This window comes from Gastrolobium bilobum, unplaced genomic scaffold (assembly GCF_033153095.1).
Source record: "Gastrolobium bilobum isolate Gb01-03AN ecotype WA unplaced genomic scaffold, APGP_CSIRO_Gbil_v1 utg16366, whole genome shotgun sequence".
NCBI classification, from domain to species: domain Eukaryota; kingdom Viridiplantae; phylum Streptophyta; class Magnoliopsida; order Fabales; family Fabaceae; genus Gastrolobium; species Gastrolobium bilobum.
In genome coordinates this window covers 153,293-171,285 of record NW_026897955.1, presented here as the reverse complement: position 1 = coordinate 171,285, position 17,993 = coordinate 153,293, and the positions used below count along the sequence as shown (strand labels likewise).

At 34.3% G+C, this 17,993-nt stretch overlaps 1 protein-coding gene across 1 annotated transcript; it reads right to left on the bottom strand.

Moving 5' to 3' along the window:
• Window positions 1-14,874: 14,874 nt before the first annotated feature.
• LOC133311689 (adenosine kinase 2-like) lies at window positions 14,875-17,993 on the bottom strand. The gene is made up of 12 exons (XM_061512764.1): window positions 17,859-17,993; window positions 17,585-17,638; window positions 17,078-17,124; window positions 16,888-16,919; window positions 16,700-16,801; window positions 16,528-16,595; window positions 16,289-16,365; window positions 16,091-16,188; window positions 15,943-16,013; window positions 15,798-15,864; window positions 15,528-15,711; window positions 14,875-15,297 (listed from the first exon to the last, which is right to left on the bottom strand). The coding sequence occupies exons 1-12, from the start codon at window positions 17,939-17,941 to the stop codon at window positions 15,155-15,157; spliced, it is 1,026 nt and encodes a 341-aa protein (XP_061368748.1). The 5' UTR covers window positions 17,942-17,993; the 3' UTR covers window positions 14,875-15,154.

Sequence of the window (17,993 nt, the reverse complement as noted above, 5' to 3'; positions counted from 1 at the left end):
AGCGAACATACTTTTAGGTGTGAAATAATATTCTAAGGTGTATGAACCTTCGCTTTGGTGAAATAAAAAAGAAAATAAGGTAGCTCGTTTGTATGACCTTAAAATGAGTTTTGGCCATTTTCAAAGAAGGTATACGTTTGGAGTTACTGTTTCGCCAAGTGAGAACATTTTTATGCGTACAATAATTTATATAGGTGGCTAAGCTTGGGTTTAGGAACTAGACAAAGAGAAATCTTATAGCTCCTTTGTAATGGGCACTTTGCCTTAAATTGGAAAAAATAGGCTTTTAGGTGCTAAAAGGAGTAATGAGTGTTCTAAAGGCCTTTTGGGACTATCCTAAGACTAAGTGAATATGTGAAAGTTTGTGAGAATTTGTTGAACAAAGAACCACCCACTCATGGCCTAATATGATTAAGTAAAAAGAAAATTGGTTATGACTTGTGGATTGGTATAAATGTAAAGAAATAAAAGTAAACAATAAAGTATATGTCTTGTAATAATATGGAATATTTTATTGAGTTTTGTTTCGGATTCTTTCTCTAGGTGTGCCTAGGGACTGAGCGTCTTTGGATTTCCTTGGAGCTAAATAGGTAACTTGTGATACAAGTGAGCAAATTGGTAAAGCTTCAAAAGGTAAGCTCTATGTTTATGGGATTCGCTCCTACTTTGTGTTCCGCCATAGTGTACGGACTGTGGTTGGGTTGTATGATATGTGTGAGATATATGATATAGATGCATTCATATAGAGCTATATGATAATATGATATGTTTTATTTTGATGTGATTTCTGTAATGATCTTTGACCATTGATCCTTGTGCACTGATGTCTGCTTGGGGTCTTACCTAGGGACTGACTATGTACATCTCTGATATGTTTTTGGTTCTGCTTGGGGTCCTCCCTTGGGAACATGTGCACTGATGTCTGCTTGGCGTCCTCCCTCGGGACTGACTGTGTACACCTCTATATGTTCTGGTTCCGCTTGGGGTCCTCCCTTGGGAACACGTACATTGATTTTCGCTTGGGGTCCTCCCTCGGGAATGACTACGTACATCTTTGATATGATAGGCTTTGTTCTGATGTGATTATTGTGATGATTTTCGTAAATGAATTTATGTGCGTTGATTTCCGCTTGGGGTCCTCCCTTGGAAAATACTACGTGCATCTCTGATAAGATATGTATATATGCTCAGTTTAGTTATGATATTTGTTACGTGCGTTGATTTTCGCTTGGGGTCCTCCCTTGGAAAATACTGTGTGCATCTTTGATAAGATATGTGTATATGCTTGTTCAGTTATGATATTTGCTTGTATGATGTTTTGTATATTATATATTTGACTGTCATGCAGGAAGTGAGCCCAGGGTATGGAGAGTTTTCCATAAACCTGGAGCTTACTAGAGATTCGTCTTTAACCTCGTTTGGGGATATGATATCAGGAACATAATTAATTGAAGAGCCCTCACGGGACAAGGACACTACCCGTGGCTAGAGGTACTAGTATGAGGATATGGAGTTCTGGATGGCCGGAGGCTACTATTTATTATAGATGTTGTTTTTGGAGAATATGTACTGTTGTATAGTGTTCTATTCATTTTGGGATCATAATGTTTGATCCATTATACAGTATATGGTCCGTATATGTTTTGTACATGTGTTCATATTTGATGCATGTACATTTGTGTATTCAGATATGTGCATGTGCTGAAATATGTATGTTGTTAGACATATTGGCACATAGCCAGTTATGCATACACCTATGGATGGGTATTATGTTGCTGGACCATATATGATTATATGATATGTTTAAGATGATATGTTTATCAGGATACCTTGAGAGTGAGATTCGCAAATCTCCGTTTGTCCGATTTATAGACTTTACTCTGTCTGATTTTCGTCTTCGTCGAATGAAAAATTAAACTAGAAGAAGTATGTAATAGGATATATCATGTGAAAAAGGATTAAAGAAAAAGAAAAAGTTAGTTCGTATTTTCGTAAGTTAAGTCTTTCGTTGTTTCTGTTTGTATCATATGTATGTTAATTGAACCGGCTCGAGACGGGAATGTTACAATTGAGAGCCAAATATTCGATCAATTAATGATATGATAACATTGATATCTTATCTCATAGGATTGTTTCTTTTTCTTTCTTAAGTAATTGTTTGTTGTGAGCTATTAAGAAATGGGCCAATAAGGTGGGTCCATAACAATAATCAAGGAGAAAATTGCATATAAGACCAATTGATTTTATATAGACGAGGAAGATACATTTATCTATTCTAATCTAATATCTATTTGTTATTTCCAGAGACATTTTTTATCTCCCAAAAAAGTTTCTTTGATAAGGTTATTTTAATATGCTTATTAAAAATTAAAATGATCGATTAAATTTAATTGACTAAAAAAAAAATTCAAATGAAATTGCAACTGAAATATCTATTCAAGAACAGAGGAGATTGTAGCTTGTTTGTTGCTCTCATCAACAAAAGATGCAAAGTTTGTAAGTTGAGCAAAGCAATAAGAAACGAGGTAGTCATCTTCTTGTTTTTGAGTTGTTTAGATCTGGATATGTGATCTTAGGTTGTCTAATTTTTTTCTACGTTTGAATATTCTCCACAAAATGCACTTAGGTATCCTCTTCATTTGATTGATAATTATATTAATGATCTGAGTTGTTTAAGTGTTTGGGGTGAAATCTATTTTTCTCGAGGTGTATTGTATGTCAATGTAAGAGTGAATCGATGAGGCAATAGAATGAACTAAAGCTCAACAATGGAATCATCTTTCGAGTGTGAGGCAAGAGTTGAGAATCAGAGGGAGGTGCCTGGCACATTAGGCTATGGTGAGACTAAAATCTGACATTATAAGAGCAATAAAGATCAATATGTAGAAGATGACCTTTCAATGGTGGAAAGGATCTGTAGCTTCTCTTCGATTATTATTTTTAGAGTAAAGTACTTTTTTGATACTCAACAAATATTACAGGACGCAATTTAATCTTTTAGAAAAAGAGTAAATATCTTTTTCGGTCCTCAGCAAATTTTTTACGATGCCTGCTGTAATATTCAAAAAAAATAAAAAAATAAAATAAAAAAATAAAAAAATAATAAATAATAAATAATAAATAAATAAATATAAAAAATTGACGCCATTAGCGCCAACATTGGCGCTAATAGCGCCAATTGTGGTGCCAAGATTACAAAGAAAAAAAAAAGGCCCGATGCGAGTACGTCAAGTATGGCGCCTTAGCGCCAAAGCGACGCCTTTTGCGCTGACGCCTGATAGCAACACCTTTCACGTCAATTTTACGCGAAGCGCGTGAATGTATATAAATATGTTTACGTATATGTGTAATAATAATAATGATAATGATAATAATAATAATAATAAAAAGAAATAAATAATTAAATATTAACATTGATGTAGTCCTTGGTATGAATTGTCCTCTTCAAATCGAAAGAGAAAGAATTTAGAATAGATTTAGTTTGTTTGCCTATGATTGACATTGATGTAGTCCTTGGTATGAATTGGTTGTCTGCAAATTATGTGGTCATTGATTGTCAAAATAAAAATATAATTTTCAAAAAAGAGTCAGAACTTCCCAATGAATCTTTATTCTTGTCAACTTCCCAACTTAGGAAGAGTTTGTTAGACGGAGCACAAGGATATGTTCTCTTTAATCTTTCAGAAGCAAAGGTTAAACCTGATGCAACCAATATCCCTATTGTCTCTGAATACTCAGAGGTTTTCCGGATGAAATTCCTGGTTTACCTCTAAACAGAGAAATTGAATTCTCCATTGACCTAATACCTGGAGTAGGACCAATTTCCATTGCACCTTATAGGATATCATTGTAGAGTTTGTTGAACTAAAGAAACAATTAGAGGAACTTCTATCAAAACAGTTCATCAAACCAAGTGTGTCACCTTGGGGAGCACCAGTGCTTTTTGTTAAGAAAAAGGATGGAAGTATGAGATTGTGTGTGGATTATAGGCAACTAAACAAAGTTACCATTAAAAATAAATATCCTTTGCCCAGGATAGATGACCTCTTAGATCAGTTGAGAGGAGCCACAGTGTTTTCTAAAATAGATTTAAGGTCAGGATATCATCAGATTTAAGGTCAGGATTAAGACTGAAGACATTCCAAAGACAGCCTTTAGGACTAGGTATGGACATTATGAGTATCTAGTGATGCCTTTTGGATTAACAAATGCTCCAGCTGTATTTATGGATTATATGAATAGGATTTTTAGATCTTACCTAGATCAATTTGTAGTGGTGTTTATAGATGATATTTTAATATATTTTAGGAATAAAGAGGAGCATAAGGAATATCTAAGGATAGTATTTCAAATTTTGAAAGATAAACAATTGTATGCAAACTTTCAAAATGTGAATTCTGGATGGAAGAAGTTAAATTCTTAGGACATGTTATATCAAAAGAAGATGTGACAGATGATCCTAGTAAAATTGAGGCTGTAATACACTGGGAAAGACCTAAGACTATTATTGAAATCAGGAGTTTCTCAGGATTGGCAGGATATTATAGAAGATTTATTAGTGGATTTTCACAATTAGTGTTACCTTTAACTAGGTTAACTAGAAAAGGAATTCCTTTTGTTTGGACACAAGAATGTGAAGATTGTTTTCAAAATTTGAAGAATAAATTAACATTTGCACCAATTTTAATAATCCCCGATTCCTTAGAAAAATTTGAAGTTTATAGTAATGCATCTAGAAAGGGGTTAGGTTGTGTTTTAATGCAAGAAAGAAAAGTTGTAGCTTATGGGTCAAGACAGTTAAGGCCTTTTGAGAAAAATTATCTCACCCATGATTTGGAATTAGCTGCAGTAGTTTTTGCACTCAAGATTTGGAGGCATTATTTATATGGAGTTAAATTTGAAGTTTTTAGTTATCATAAGAGTCTTAAATATTTGTTTGATCAAAAAGAGTTGAATATGAGACAAAGGAGATGGATGGAATTTTTGAAAGATTATGATTTTGAACTAAAATACCATCCAGGAAAAGCAAATGTGGTGGCTTATGCCTTAAGTAGAAAGTCTCTTTATATGTCATGTTTAATGATCAAAGAAATGGAATTATTAGAAAAATTTCGGGACATGAGATTATCTGTAACTGTATTGCCTCGAAGTTTAGGTATTAGTGAAATAAGGATTGAAAATGAGTTAGTACATAAAGTTAAAGAAGCTCAGCAGGAGGATCTTAGTTTATAAAAAGTATTGGAGCAGGAAGGATTTATCAAAGAAGATGATGGTTTAGTAAAGTTTCAAGGAAGGGTTATTGTACCTAGGAAGGAAGAATTGATGAAAGAAATTTTAAATGAAGCACATAGTAGTAAATTCACAATTCATCCTGGTTCCACTAAAACGTATCAAGATTTGAAAAAGATACTTTGGTGGCCAGGAATGAAAAAGGATATTGCTGAATATGTTTCAAAATTTTGGTCTGTCAAAAGATAAAAATTGAACATCAAAAACCTTCAGGATTACTTCAATCATTAAACATACCGGAATGGAAGGGGGAAAGTGTAGCAACTGATTTTGTGATGGGTTTACCAAGAACTCAGGAAGAGTATGATGCAATTTGGGTAATCATTAATCGATTAACCAAATCTGCTCATTTTCTACCAATTACGGCTCAATATTCTATTGAGAGATTAGCTCAGTTGTATATAAAAGAAATTGTCAAACTTCATGGTATACCTTTAAGTATTGTGTCAGATAGAGACCCTAGATTTACTTCTAGATTTTGGGGATCTTTGCAGCAAGCCTTCGGAACTAAGTTAAGACTTAGTACCGCATATCATCCTCAAACTGATAGTCAAACTGAAAGAACCATTCAAACATTAGAGGATATGTTGAGATCCTGTATTTTGGAGCAGGGAGGTAGTTGGGATAAATACATGCCACTAATAGAGTTTGCCTATAACAATAGTTACCACTCTAGTATTGGAATGACTCACTATGAGGCACTATATGGAAGGAAGTGCGGATCTCCTGTGTGTTTGTATGAAAAAGGAGAAAAACAGTTGTTGGGACCAGAATTAGTTCAAGAAATCTCGAGACAAATTCAGATGATAAAGAAAAATCTTGAAAAAGCTCAAAGCAGACAGAAAAGTTATGCCGATAACAGGCGTAAACCTTTGTCTTTTGAGGAAAGAAAACATATGTCTTTCTTAAACTTTCTCCTACCACAGGTGTAGGCAGAACCCTCAAAGTTAGGAAATTAAGTCCTAGTTATATTGGTCCATTTCAAATACTCCGAAAAATAGGGTCAGTTGCTTACTAACTTGCTCTTCCACCTCATCTTTCTAATCTCCATAATGTTTTTCATGTTTCTCAGGTTAGAAAACATGTCTCAAATCCAACTCATATTCTTAATTTAGATTCAGTACAAGTTAAAGAGAATCTAACTATTAAGACCAGACCAATTCAGATTCTTGATAGAAATATGAAGCAACTGAGAAAAAAAGCAATTCCATTAATCGAAGTGTTATAGGAAGGACTTCCACCACAGGAAGCAACGTGGGAAAAAGAAGAAGAATTACGACAAAATTATCCAGAATTTTTCTTAACAGGTACGTCAAAATTTTAATTAAAAAGGAAGAAATATAATATTCAAAATAATAATAATAATAATAATAATAATAATAATAATAATAATAAAATAAAATAAAAAAAATTGACGCCATTAGCACCAACATTGGCGCTAATGGCGCCAAATGTGGTGCCAAAATTACAACAAAAAAAAGGCTCGACGCGAGTAGCATCAAGTATGGCGCCTTAGCGCCAAAGCGACGCCTTTTGCGCTGGCGCTTGATAGCAACGCCTTTCGCGTCAATTTTACACGAAGCACGTGAATGTATATAAATATGTTTACGTATATGTGTAATAATAATAATGATAATGATAATAATAATAATAAAAAGAAATAAATAATTAAATATTAAGATAAATATATATAATATATAATATATTAATAATAAAATAAATACTACTAATAATAATATGATAATTGATAAAAAAAATAAAAATATGTATAAATATATTGCAGAAGGTAAATAAAACATAAACAGGTAATGTGGAGCCATCTGATAAATATTTACGAGAATCTTTCTAGAAACGTATTACGTGGTTAGTTATCTGAATAGTAATGATTACTTAGTTACTAGTTACGTTCGAATCTAACGAAATGTAATCGTAAGCAAGTTTCTTTACATATCTATATATATATATATATATATATCTAATGTGCATAAGAAGAAAGAGAGAACAGTGAGAAGAAAGAAAAAAAGAGAGAGATCAATAAGAAGTGAAAGAGAGAGAGAAAGAAAGAGAGATCAACAGAAAAAGAAAAGAAGGAAAGCGATGAGACAAGGTAATATTGAGAGGTTTAAAAATATTTTCTCGTATTCTTTTCAACCATTTTGAGAAAAATTATGTTTAAATTTAATACCTCTGTCATCTTACCGAACTCTATTCTTTATGTATTCTCTCATTTTTCTTCTTATTTTCAAACGATATGAATTTTTATGCTACTGTCGCTTTATTAAATTCTTCTCTTTTAATATTCCTTGAATTTACTTGTTACAGTAGTTTAGTTTTTGATTTCATTCTTCTACGGTTTCTTTATTTTCTTTTAAATTTGTTTTCTGATTGTTAATTTGGATCGTTATTTGGTACCAAATAATTATGAAGAGAATGTGCATATTTAACTGATGAAGACTGCTATGAATTGAACCACAGAGTTTGGGTTCAGACGATTATAGGGTAAATGACGCCTTATCGTGGTTTGAGCTCCTCCACAATAAATCTTTCATATGCAGAAGACCACAAAGTTGGAAAATTATTTAGCTCCAGTTAAATATTACACAATGTATTATTTATTATATTATTTTACCTCCAAAAAGCGGAATGCATCAGCTATCCGCTCTCAGATTGGACAGTCTAGGGATGAAAGTGGACTGGGTTGGACCAAACTTTACCTCGAAAAGCTCAAGTCTACGTCAAAAAATTTCAATTTGGCCTGACCCAAGCCTAGTATGAGTCTAACTGTTAGCCTGGTTTGACCTATTTATAAAAAAAAAACAAATGGCCTAGCCTAGCCTGTTAGTCTGCTATTTTTTAACTTCCAAGCAGAACCATGAATCAACTTTACAAAATACTCAAATTCTATTGCTAAACCAAAAATCATAATTTCAACGTCCAAACAAAATCATGAATCACAACAAAAATCATACAATCTGCATTTAAGTCAATTTCAAAAGCAAAATGCTCAAACTAAATAACATATATTTCATCAAATCCAACAAACAAATTCATACTATGTAAATTAAAATAACTACATGAATACAAGAAAAACATCATGATATTTGTAATAACTATAACATCTCTCAAAAACCTTTTAATATATTCATATACACAATCTAACATGCTGAGATGTTGATTCCTCCTACATAAGAAATAAAGTCAGATTTCTATTAAAATATAATCAAATATAATTAAGTTATAAATAATTGCAATTGATTAAATTTATGTCTTTTGTTTTTTTTTTCAAGTCATACATATTCTATTTTATTTTATTTAAAATAAATAGTACAATATATGCTGGCCTGTAGGCTTATAGGCCAGCCTTGTGAAAGTGAGCCTACGGCCTTTTTATTAAAAAAGCTTTTTCACGGCCCAAACCCGGCCTATTTTGCAAAATATACTAGGTCGGGTCTGGCCTGACGTAGGCCAAGCTGTAGGCCCCTGTAAGCCGGCCCGGCCCAGTTTCACCCCTATTATTGACGCATAGAATGGATTATGGGAATCCATATCATTATATACATAAATAAATATTCTTGGAGGCGTCTGTTTGATTGTGTTTTATTTATTTTTATTTTTTTTAACTGTTTTGTATAATAATTAATGAAATAGGTATTTTTTATATTTTTTGTTTGTTTTTTTTAAAAGTTAAAAGTCAAAACACAAAACAAAAAATATGGGCATATTTGATTGTGGTTTGATTTTTTTTGTTCTTAAAATAGTTTATAAGAACTGTTTTCATAATAAAAGAAGGAAAAAAATTCGTTTGATAAAATTATTTTTAAGATACAAGAATGACACAATATTTACAACACTGTCATTAATGAAAATTGATTGTTCTCCGTGTTTTTCATGTTGTGAGAACACATAGTTAATGTTAGATATTCAAGTGTGATGAGCCTCACATTGGTTGGTAATGAGCTAAGTGAAGTCCATATAAGTTGGAGGACCCTTGAACCCAATGTCCTAAAGTTTTGGGTTGAGACATGGTGTCAAATCCACTTGCTTGTGTTGGGCTAGCTTAACCCATTGGTGGTTGTCCCCCACAATGTGCTCCTCCTAGACCCGCCTGACAATAGTATCAGAGCCGGGTTAGGCTCAAGCTAGCCTGGTGTTTGGCTAAGAGGCAGATAAAGTACTCTGGGCCTGGGTACTTGGTGTTGAGAATGAGCATACCAATTGAGGGACAGATTGTTGGGATATTCAAATATGATGAGTCCTGCATTGATTGGTAATGGGCTAAGTAAAGAATATATAAGTGATTGTCTGTCAGGCGGGTACAAGAGGAGCCCATGGCGGGAAACAACCACCAATGGGCTAAGCTAGCCCAACACTAGCAAGTGGATTCGACACCATGTCTCAACCCAAAATCTTAAAACATTGGGTTCATGGGTCTATCCACTTATATCCATTTCAGTTAGCCCACTACCAACCAATGTGAGACTCATCACACTTGAATATGGAAACAATTTCCCTCCTCAAGTATGAAATCCACCATTAATAGTTCCCCTATGGAGAGCTCGTGATAGAAAACCACCACCAATAGACTAAGCTAGTCATATGCTAGCAAGTGGATTCGATACTATGTTTCAACACAAAACCTTAAAGCATTGGGTTCAAGTGTGAAACCAAAACAAGAACAAGTCAAAGATGTTTTGTAATTTTTGTTCTAAAAATTGAAAACCAGATGAAGTTTTCAGAATTATATTTACAAAACATCACTTATCAAACGACACTTTTTGTATTTTCATTCTTAAAACTAAAAAACTGTTTTTCAAAACTGAAAGGTAATAGGCTCATTATTTTCTAAATTTAATTCTAAAAACTAAAAAACACTTTTAAAATATTTTTACAAAATAGTCCTTGTGAGATGAGTTTTTGTTTTTGTTTTTAATCAAAAAACTATTTTTGAAAACAGAATTCAAATATACCCGTAGTCTACTATTTTTAAATTATTCGAACTCATCTCATTCAATAGTCGATTAAGTTAATTTGTTTAGTTAAATAAACTTCAACTTAAAATTAGACTCGTTTGTACAAATGAACTAAGCTTTGTAACCTTGAAATTAATACTTTACGAATTACTCATATCAGTGTATACTCTATTTGAGAGCATTTCAAAGAAACTATTCTACCCATAAATTGAAAATTTAGAATTTCACTAATTCTTACAGATAACCAACAAAGATGAGAAAAAAGCAAGTGTTCCTCACGCTGTTGAATGTTGTTGAATAATAACACGTGCCTATTATATCAAGTATGTTAGGATAATCAGCTGAATAAATTGAGAATAAATGACTCAATAGCTTTCAATAGTTATGTAGATAATTCAAGAAGAGGTTCCTTTGTTAGAGGACGTGGACATGAAAAATCTGAATTCCTTTGGAAAAGGACATGGAGGCAACAACAAAATTTGTACTTTCTGTGGAAGGCGGAATCATACGGTTGATACCTGTTACCAAAAGCATGAATACCCTCCTGGGTTTAAATCCAAGAATGCTGCGAATTATACATCACATGCACCCGAGAATGATGAGCAACCTTTTGCTCCCACTGAAAATCAAGAAACAACTTGACCATTTCTCAAGAAGAATATCAAGCTCTCTTGAATGCAATGCAATCACCAGCAGACATGGAGACTCCCATTAGTTCCACGAATTTGGTGCAGACCACTTCCTTGAGTGTTTGCTCCCTCAATGAACCAGGTAAAATTTCCAGCAGATGGCTCCTTGATACAGGAGCCACTGACCGCATTAGTTTCTTACGTTCCATCTTTTCTCACCTACTAAAAATCGATCCAGTATGCATTCGTCTACCTGATGGAACACAATCCAAAGCTTTCTTTTCAGGCTCAATACATATTTCTTCAACCCTTATCTTACATGACGTGTTATATGTGCCTACTTTCCATGTGAATCTTAGAAAACTTATTAAAATCTTTTCTTATTACTTAACTTTTCGTGGATCTCACTATTTTGTTCAGCAGATCCATTCTGATGTGATGATTGGTATAGCTGATGAGGTTGGCGGATTATGTGATAAGGAAAACCAGCAACAACCCTTTACCTGATGCGAAGGATGTTCAACCTCTCTCCCAAGATATAGCCTTAAATACATCCTTACTTTCTAATGTTTCCATGAATAATAATGCCTCATTGTTATGGCATTTAAGATTAGGCCATGTATCTCATACCACTTTGAAACAATTGTCAATACAGTTCCCTTTTATTCCTTCAAACGATGTATCACCATGCGATATATGTCAACTTTCAAGGCAACATAAATTGCCTTATCCAGTTAGCAATAGTAGAAACAGTGCATCATTTCAATAATTCATGTGGATATATGGGGTCCATATTCAACACCTTCTATACACGAGCATAGATATTTTCTTACTATTGTTGAGAATTTTCCATATTTACTTGGGTCTTACTTCTTAAAAACAAAGGAGAAGCACATAAAGGACGTAAGGATTTCATTCTTATGGCAGAAAATCAACTCAACTCTGCTGTTAAATGTGTGCGTAGTGAAAATGGACCAGAGTTTGCAATGGATGAGTTCTATAAATCTAAAGGAATGCTGCACCAGACAACATGCATTGAAAATCCTCAACAAAACTGTACTGTTGAGAGAAAACATCAACACATTTTAAATGTGGCTATAGCACTTATGTTTCAATCCAATTTTCCCATGCAATTCTGCTCATATGCAATTCTATATGCCATTCATATCATTAACCATATGCCTACTCCCATTTTAAACAACCATACTCTATACGAAAGGCTTCGCCAGTGACCTCCTACCTTTCTTTATCTTAAAGTATTTGGGTGCCTCAGCTATACATATACTCTTAGTGCCCGTCGCAAGAAGTTTTCACCAAGAGCTTTAAAAGCAGCATTCCTTGGTTATCAAGAAGGAATAAAAGGCTACATTTTTTTTTTTTTTGACCTTGACTCTAGAAAAAATTTCATTCCATGAAATGTGATATTCTTTGAGACACATTTTCCCTCTCAGAAGCCAACTTCATCAACACCTCTCAACACAAGCCAAAACGTTGAACTAGATAATACCAATTCACCTGAACTCCCTTACACCAATGAGCCATAACTTCATCCTACAAACACTGATGTTGACTAACTCCCAAACAGCAACATTGCAATTGACCAACCTCAGCCTACACTACGTGATTCAAGAAGATCACAACGCATCAGGAGGGCACCTTCCTACTTACAAGAATATCAGTGTAATCTGTTTTCAACATCAACCATGCCATCACACTCAGGTACCCTATTTTCTCTTTCACCTAAAATTTTGTTTCCTCTTTCTGATGTTGTCACATATAATTCCTGTTCCCCTTCATGCAAAAACGTCTATTTAAATGCATCCCCAAATATAGAACCAAAAACCTATGCCTAGGCCTCAAAATTCGAATGTTGGCAGAAGGCAATGCAGAACGAAATTGCTGCACTTGAACTCAACAACACCTGGACTCTTGTTCACTTACCACCTGGAAAACAAAAGATGGGATGCAAGTGGGTATACAAAATAAAATATGCAGATAGTACAATTGATAGGCACAAAGCCCGTTTGGTCGCAAAAGAATACACACAAACTGAAAGTTTAGACTATTTAGACACTTTCAGTCCTGTTGCAAAGCTAACCACCGTTCGAATGCTTCTCTCTGTTGCTGCACCCATGAATTAGCACCTAGAACAACTTGACGTTAATAATGTCTTTCTCCATGGTGAGCTAAATGAGGAGGTCTACATGGAGCTACCTCCTGGAATTCCCTGTTCAGATCCCACAAAAATTTGTAAACTTCAAAAATCATTGTCTTGGCTTAAACAAACTAGTAGAGAATGGTACTCAAAGTTGTCCTCAGCCCTACTCTCCCTTAGGTATCAGCAATCAACTTCGAATCACTCTTTATTCACGAAACAACAGGGTTCAAACTTCACAGCCTTTCTTGTATATGTAGACGACATTGTGCTTACTGGCAATTGTATGGAAAAAATCAGACATGTAAAATCACACCTTGGTGAATAAAATCAAAGACTTGGTCTCTCTCAGATTTTTTCTTGGTCTGGAAGTCTCAAGGTCTTCGTCTGGTATCCTACTTAACCAGCGCAAATACTTATTGGAATTATTATCAGATAAAGGTTTACTAGCAACAAAACTTGTTTCTACTCCAATGGATCCCTCACTCAAGCTTCATCGTAACCTTGGTCAATCACTAGTAGACATCTCCTCATATCGCAGGCTCATTGGTCGACTCTTGTATCTCACTACAACTCGACCAGACATTAGCTTTTGTGTTCAGCAACTAAGCCAATACTTATCAGATCCAACAGATGTCCATCTATCGGCTGCTCATAGAGTTCTTAAGTATTTGAAGAATTCTCCAGCAAAAGGCTTGTTATTTTCCTCTTCAAGTACTCTTTAGCTCAGAGGTTTCACGGATGCTGACTGGGCTTGTTGCCCAGATACCAGAAGGAGTGTCACCGGATTTTGTATGTTTCTTGGTTCCTCACTCATTTCATGGAGATCCAAGAAACAAAACACGGTATCTAGTTCCTCCACCGAAGCTGAGTATAGAGCTCTAGCTACTGTGGCTCTCTTTTCTTCTAAAAGATTTTCGAATCACACGAGAAACCAGCTCCAGTCTTCTGCGATAATCGATCTTCTATCTACCTATCCCACGACCCTGCCTTTCATGAAAGATCAAAACATATTGAGCTTGACTGCCATATCACCCGTGAGAAGATCCAAGCAGGATTGATCCACCTCCTTCCAATATCCCCAGCTGAACAGACAGCGGACATCTTCACCAAAGCACTGTTACCTTCTCCATTCAACTTTCTCATTAGCAATCTTGGACTACTACATGTACGTTGTCCAGCTTTTGGGGGGGGGCAAGTGTTCCTCATGCTGCTGAATGCTGATAAATAATAACACATGCCTATTATATCAAGTCTGTTAGGATAATCAATTAGTCTGTTCAATTAGTTATTTTCCCTATCTTTATCTTTCCTTTTGTATATAAGCAGTAGTGTACAGAGTTCATCCTTAGTTCATCGTATCATCTATACAAAAGACTAGTTTTTTTTCTCTTAGTTTTAATGGAAATCTTGTATTATAATACTAATCTTTATTAGTTCTATGTTGATTGCAAAATTATGTTCAGACATTTACTGAGTGTCAATTTATTTAGGAATTCCTTTTTGTAATGACAGGAAGTTATGGATTATTTATGTAGTGAATTATGAATATAGAATTATATTTTACTTTCATTTGAACTTCATTTTCCAAGACAAAAATATCTGTTAAATATTAAATAAAGTTAAAAAATAAGTCAATAAAAACTTTGATAAAAAAAATAATTAAACTATAATCAAGTTGAACTCAAACTTTATAAATAAACAGAACTCAAACTTTAAATTCAGCTCGTTAAAATAAATAATCAAGTTTAAGCAAAATGCGAAATCGCTTGCCTATTTACACCCCAAATTACCTCAAACTTAGTACTGACAACTTAGTTAACGATATGTGGTGACAACTCAAAGCACTTAAAACCTCTTCGTAAAACATACAATGGTCGTCGTCGTCTGTAAGCACAATTTTGAAGTGCGTACGAATTTTATATATATCTAAAGGGATAACATGCAAGCAAAAAATAAAAGAAAAAAGTTGTGGTAAAAAAAACAGCAAAATAAGGAATGATGCCCGGGTAGGACTACAAATACATCAGACATAACATGTAACCAAAATGCGATTAAAATCCTTCTCAATAATCAAAACTTCATAACAGTAACAGAATCGAGAGAATCACTCAATGAAAATCAGGCTTCTCTGGGTACGTGCAGCCAGACCTTAGGATGATAACATTTGCAGCATAACACCCAGCTCTCACGCATTCTTCAATGGGCTTCTCCTGCACCAATTGTGAAAGAAATCCTCCAACAAATGCATCTCCTACAAAAACAAAAACAAAAGTATACTATCATTGTATCAAGTTAAGACAAACATTTTGGATAGACAAAATCGGCCTTTTGCTTGCCACTACCAAGATCTATTCCCGGAAAAGTCTTAGGAATCAGAAATAACATCACGACTTTTCCATGTTGCATAAATATGATATACTATTTAATACTTTTTTTTTTTTTGTACATAATATTCAACTATCAAAAGGAATAAGGCCGTACCTGCTCCATTTGTGTCAACTAATTTCTCTTTAGGTAATAGTATCACAGGGAACAATTTAACCTTCCCATCCTCAGCAACACACACAGGGTCTGCACCCTGTGTGATAACAGTAATCCTTTTGTGCGTACCTGATGCCTTTGGCCACTGGGAAATCTTTATAGCTATCTCCTCGACATTATCAGTCTAGTCAATAGGAGAAGAGTCAATACATAACAAATTACAATTTAAACAAAAACTACAAGCCTACAGATCTGCTAAGTAATGATTACCTCCCAGCCATGAACTTTAGAAAATGTTCTTGCTTCAGTCTCATTTCCAAATACAAAGTCCATATACCTGAATCCCAGAATGGACACCCTTAAGATCATTATGTAAAATTTTATTCATTTGAATTTAACAGAGAAGGATCCTTACGGCAGAGCTTTCTCCTGTGCGTCCTTGAAGAACTCACATATAAAGGGGGCAGAAAGGTTCATCATGAAGACCTGCATACAAGAATAAAATACTTAAGTATTAGAGACTGCTAGTAAAAAAGGAATGCCAAACTCTAAACATATCTAACCTTGTTATTTGCAGCTGCATGTTCAGCAACTAATAGTATGGATTCTGGAGATACAGTGAGGAAAAATCCAGCGATGTAGATATACTTGGCCTTTTCAACTAATTAAAAAAAAAATGTGCAATAACAAATGTCAGTCATATATATTTATACACACATATAATGAGATGGAAAGAGAGCCTGCATAGATCAATAGCGTACCTAATGCCCAATTTTCTGACCTCTTCAAATGCTCAGATTTATAGCAATTTGCAGCTGATAAGTTGGCAATAAGTGACCTATATTATGATGCAATCAAGTAGAAGGCTTCAAATTATTGTTTTGCAATCAAGAACAAATTAAGCTAAAGATGTATACTATTGAAAAACAGCATAAAACATAATTATGTTGAGTTGTTCAATAATTAAAAAAAAAACTTAAGGGAAGCTTAATCGTCTGACCTTTCACCACCAACCACACAAACAGCACAAGTTCCCGTAGGTGTATTTTCGTCTTCATAATAGTGAACCTGATTGTTATGATTAAGTTAACTTCAGAAACTGGATTCTAAGGTTCAGTACGGAGTAGCAGATGACAAAGAAAGGAGAAGACAAATAACAAGAATAAACATACATTTACACCAGCAAGTTTACAGTTCTTCTCCATCTCCTCCCCAAACTTGTCCTTTCCTATGCAACCCATGTAACTTGTGGCACCAGGCACTTGAAGCATCCACTGTTAAGAGGCAAAGGTAAATGATAAGTGACTTTCACCAGAACCACTCCAGATTCAGCTTACTACCTATAAAAGAAAGTACATACCTGAGCAACCCTGATTGAATTCTGAGTAGCACCTGCCAACAAAAAAAAAAAAAAAAAAAGTAAATAAATTATAGAAATCATCATTATGAAATGTGCACTCGACTTTTTATTTCCCTCTATTTTGCTGGCATGTTCGTGATATTACATAATCTGTAATAAAAAGTCCAAAAATTCGGATTTAGTGTATTACCTCCAGCAATGTACTCCACACTGTATTTGGCAGCCATTTCTTCGTACCTGAGACGATTGTACATATTAAGTCACAAAATATCTTGTCTTTTCAGAAAATATCCCAAAATTAAAATACTAGCTAAAAAAAATTTAGTGCGGAGAGACACCTAAAAATCTTTCCAGAACTGGAGGTTGAATGTCCAACCAAATATTACATCAAGATCTTAATTTACAAAATAAATTCCAAAAATATACACATTGAGTATTCAGTGAAAGAGATAGCTAAAACTTGAGATTTTCCATAATAAGATCCTAGCACACAGGATGGTCGGAGAGCATAACAATTAACAAAATAGTTTCATACATCACAAGGTCAAGAAGCACATCAATTTATCATGTTTATGAAATCCAACCTAATTCACTACGAACAAGAAATTCCTTTGTCTCATATGCTGAGACCATAAACGTTGATAGTTCAAATCCAACAACATTTGATTAAGTTAGAGACACGAAGAGAAGATCTTACATAGATTTGTGCTTATCCTCGGCGAGAATAGCGTTGTTCAACTTGATATCATATCTGCGACACAAATTGAGAACCAGAAGCGTGAGATCTGATCCGTGTTGTCTTATTTTTCAAAGAGTTATGAATCTAATCATGCAATAAACCTCTTCAACATTTTTATTCTTCGTTACAAGTTTACAACTACAGTGAGACTGATACACATAACAAATAATAATAATAATAATAAATAAATAAATAAATAAGAAAAAAAGAGAGAAAGATGTGAGTGAGGTACTTTTGTAAGAAGTCTTCGTCGACGACGGCAGAGATGTCGAGGAGAGGGTTACCCATGCCGAGGAGAATGCCTTCCGACGCCATTGATGGATGATGCGAGAAAGAAAGAGAAGAGAGAGAGAGAGAGAGAGAGAGA

Coding starts and splice junctions, on each gene's coding strand:
- LOC133311689 (XM_061512764.1), bottom strand. CDS start 17,941: ATGGCGTCGGAAGGCATTCTCCTCGGCATGGGTAACCCTCTCCTCGAC. Junction 17,125..17,584: donor GAGGATAAGCACAAATCTAT/GTAAGATCTTCT, acceptor CAATCGTCTCAG/GTACGAAGAAATGGCTGCCA. Junction 15,865..15,942: donor GCACAGGAGAAAGCTCTGCC/GTAAGGATCCTT, acceptor TCTGGGATTCAG/GTATATGGACTTTGTATTTG.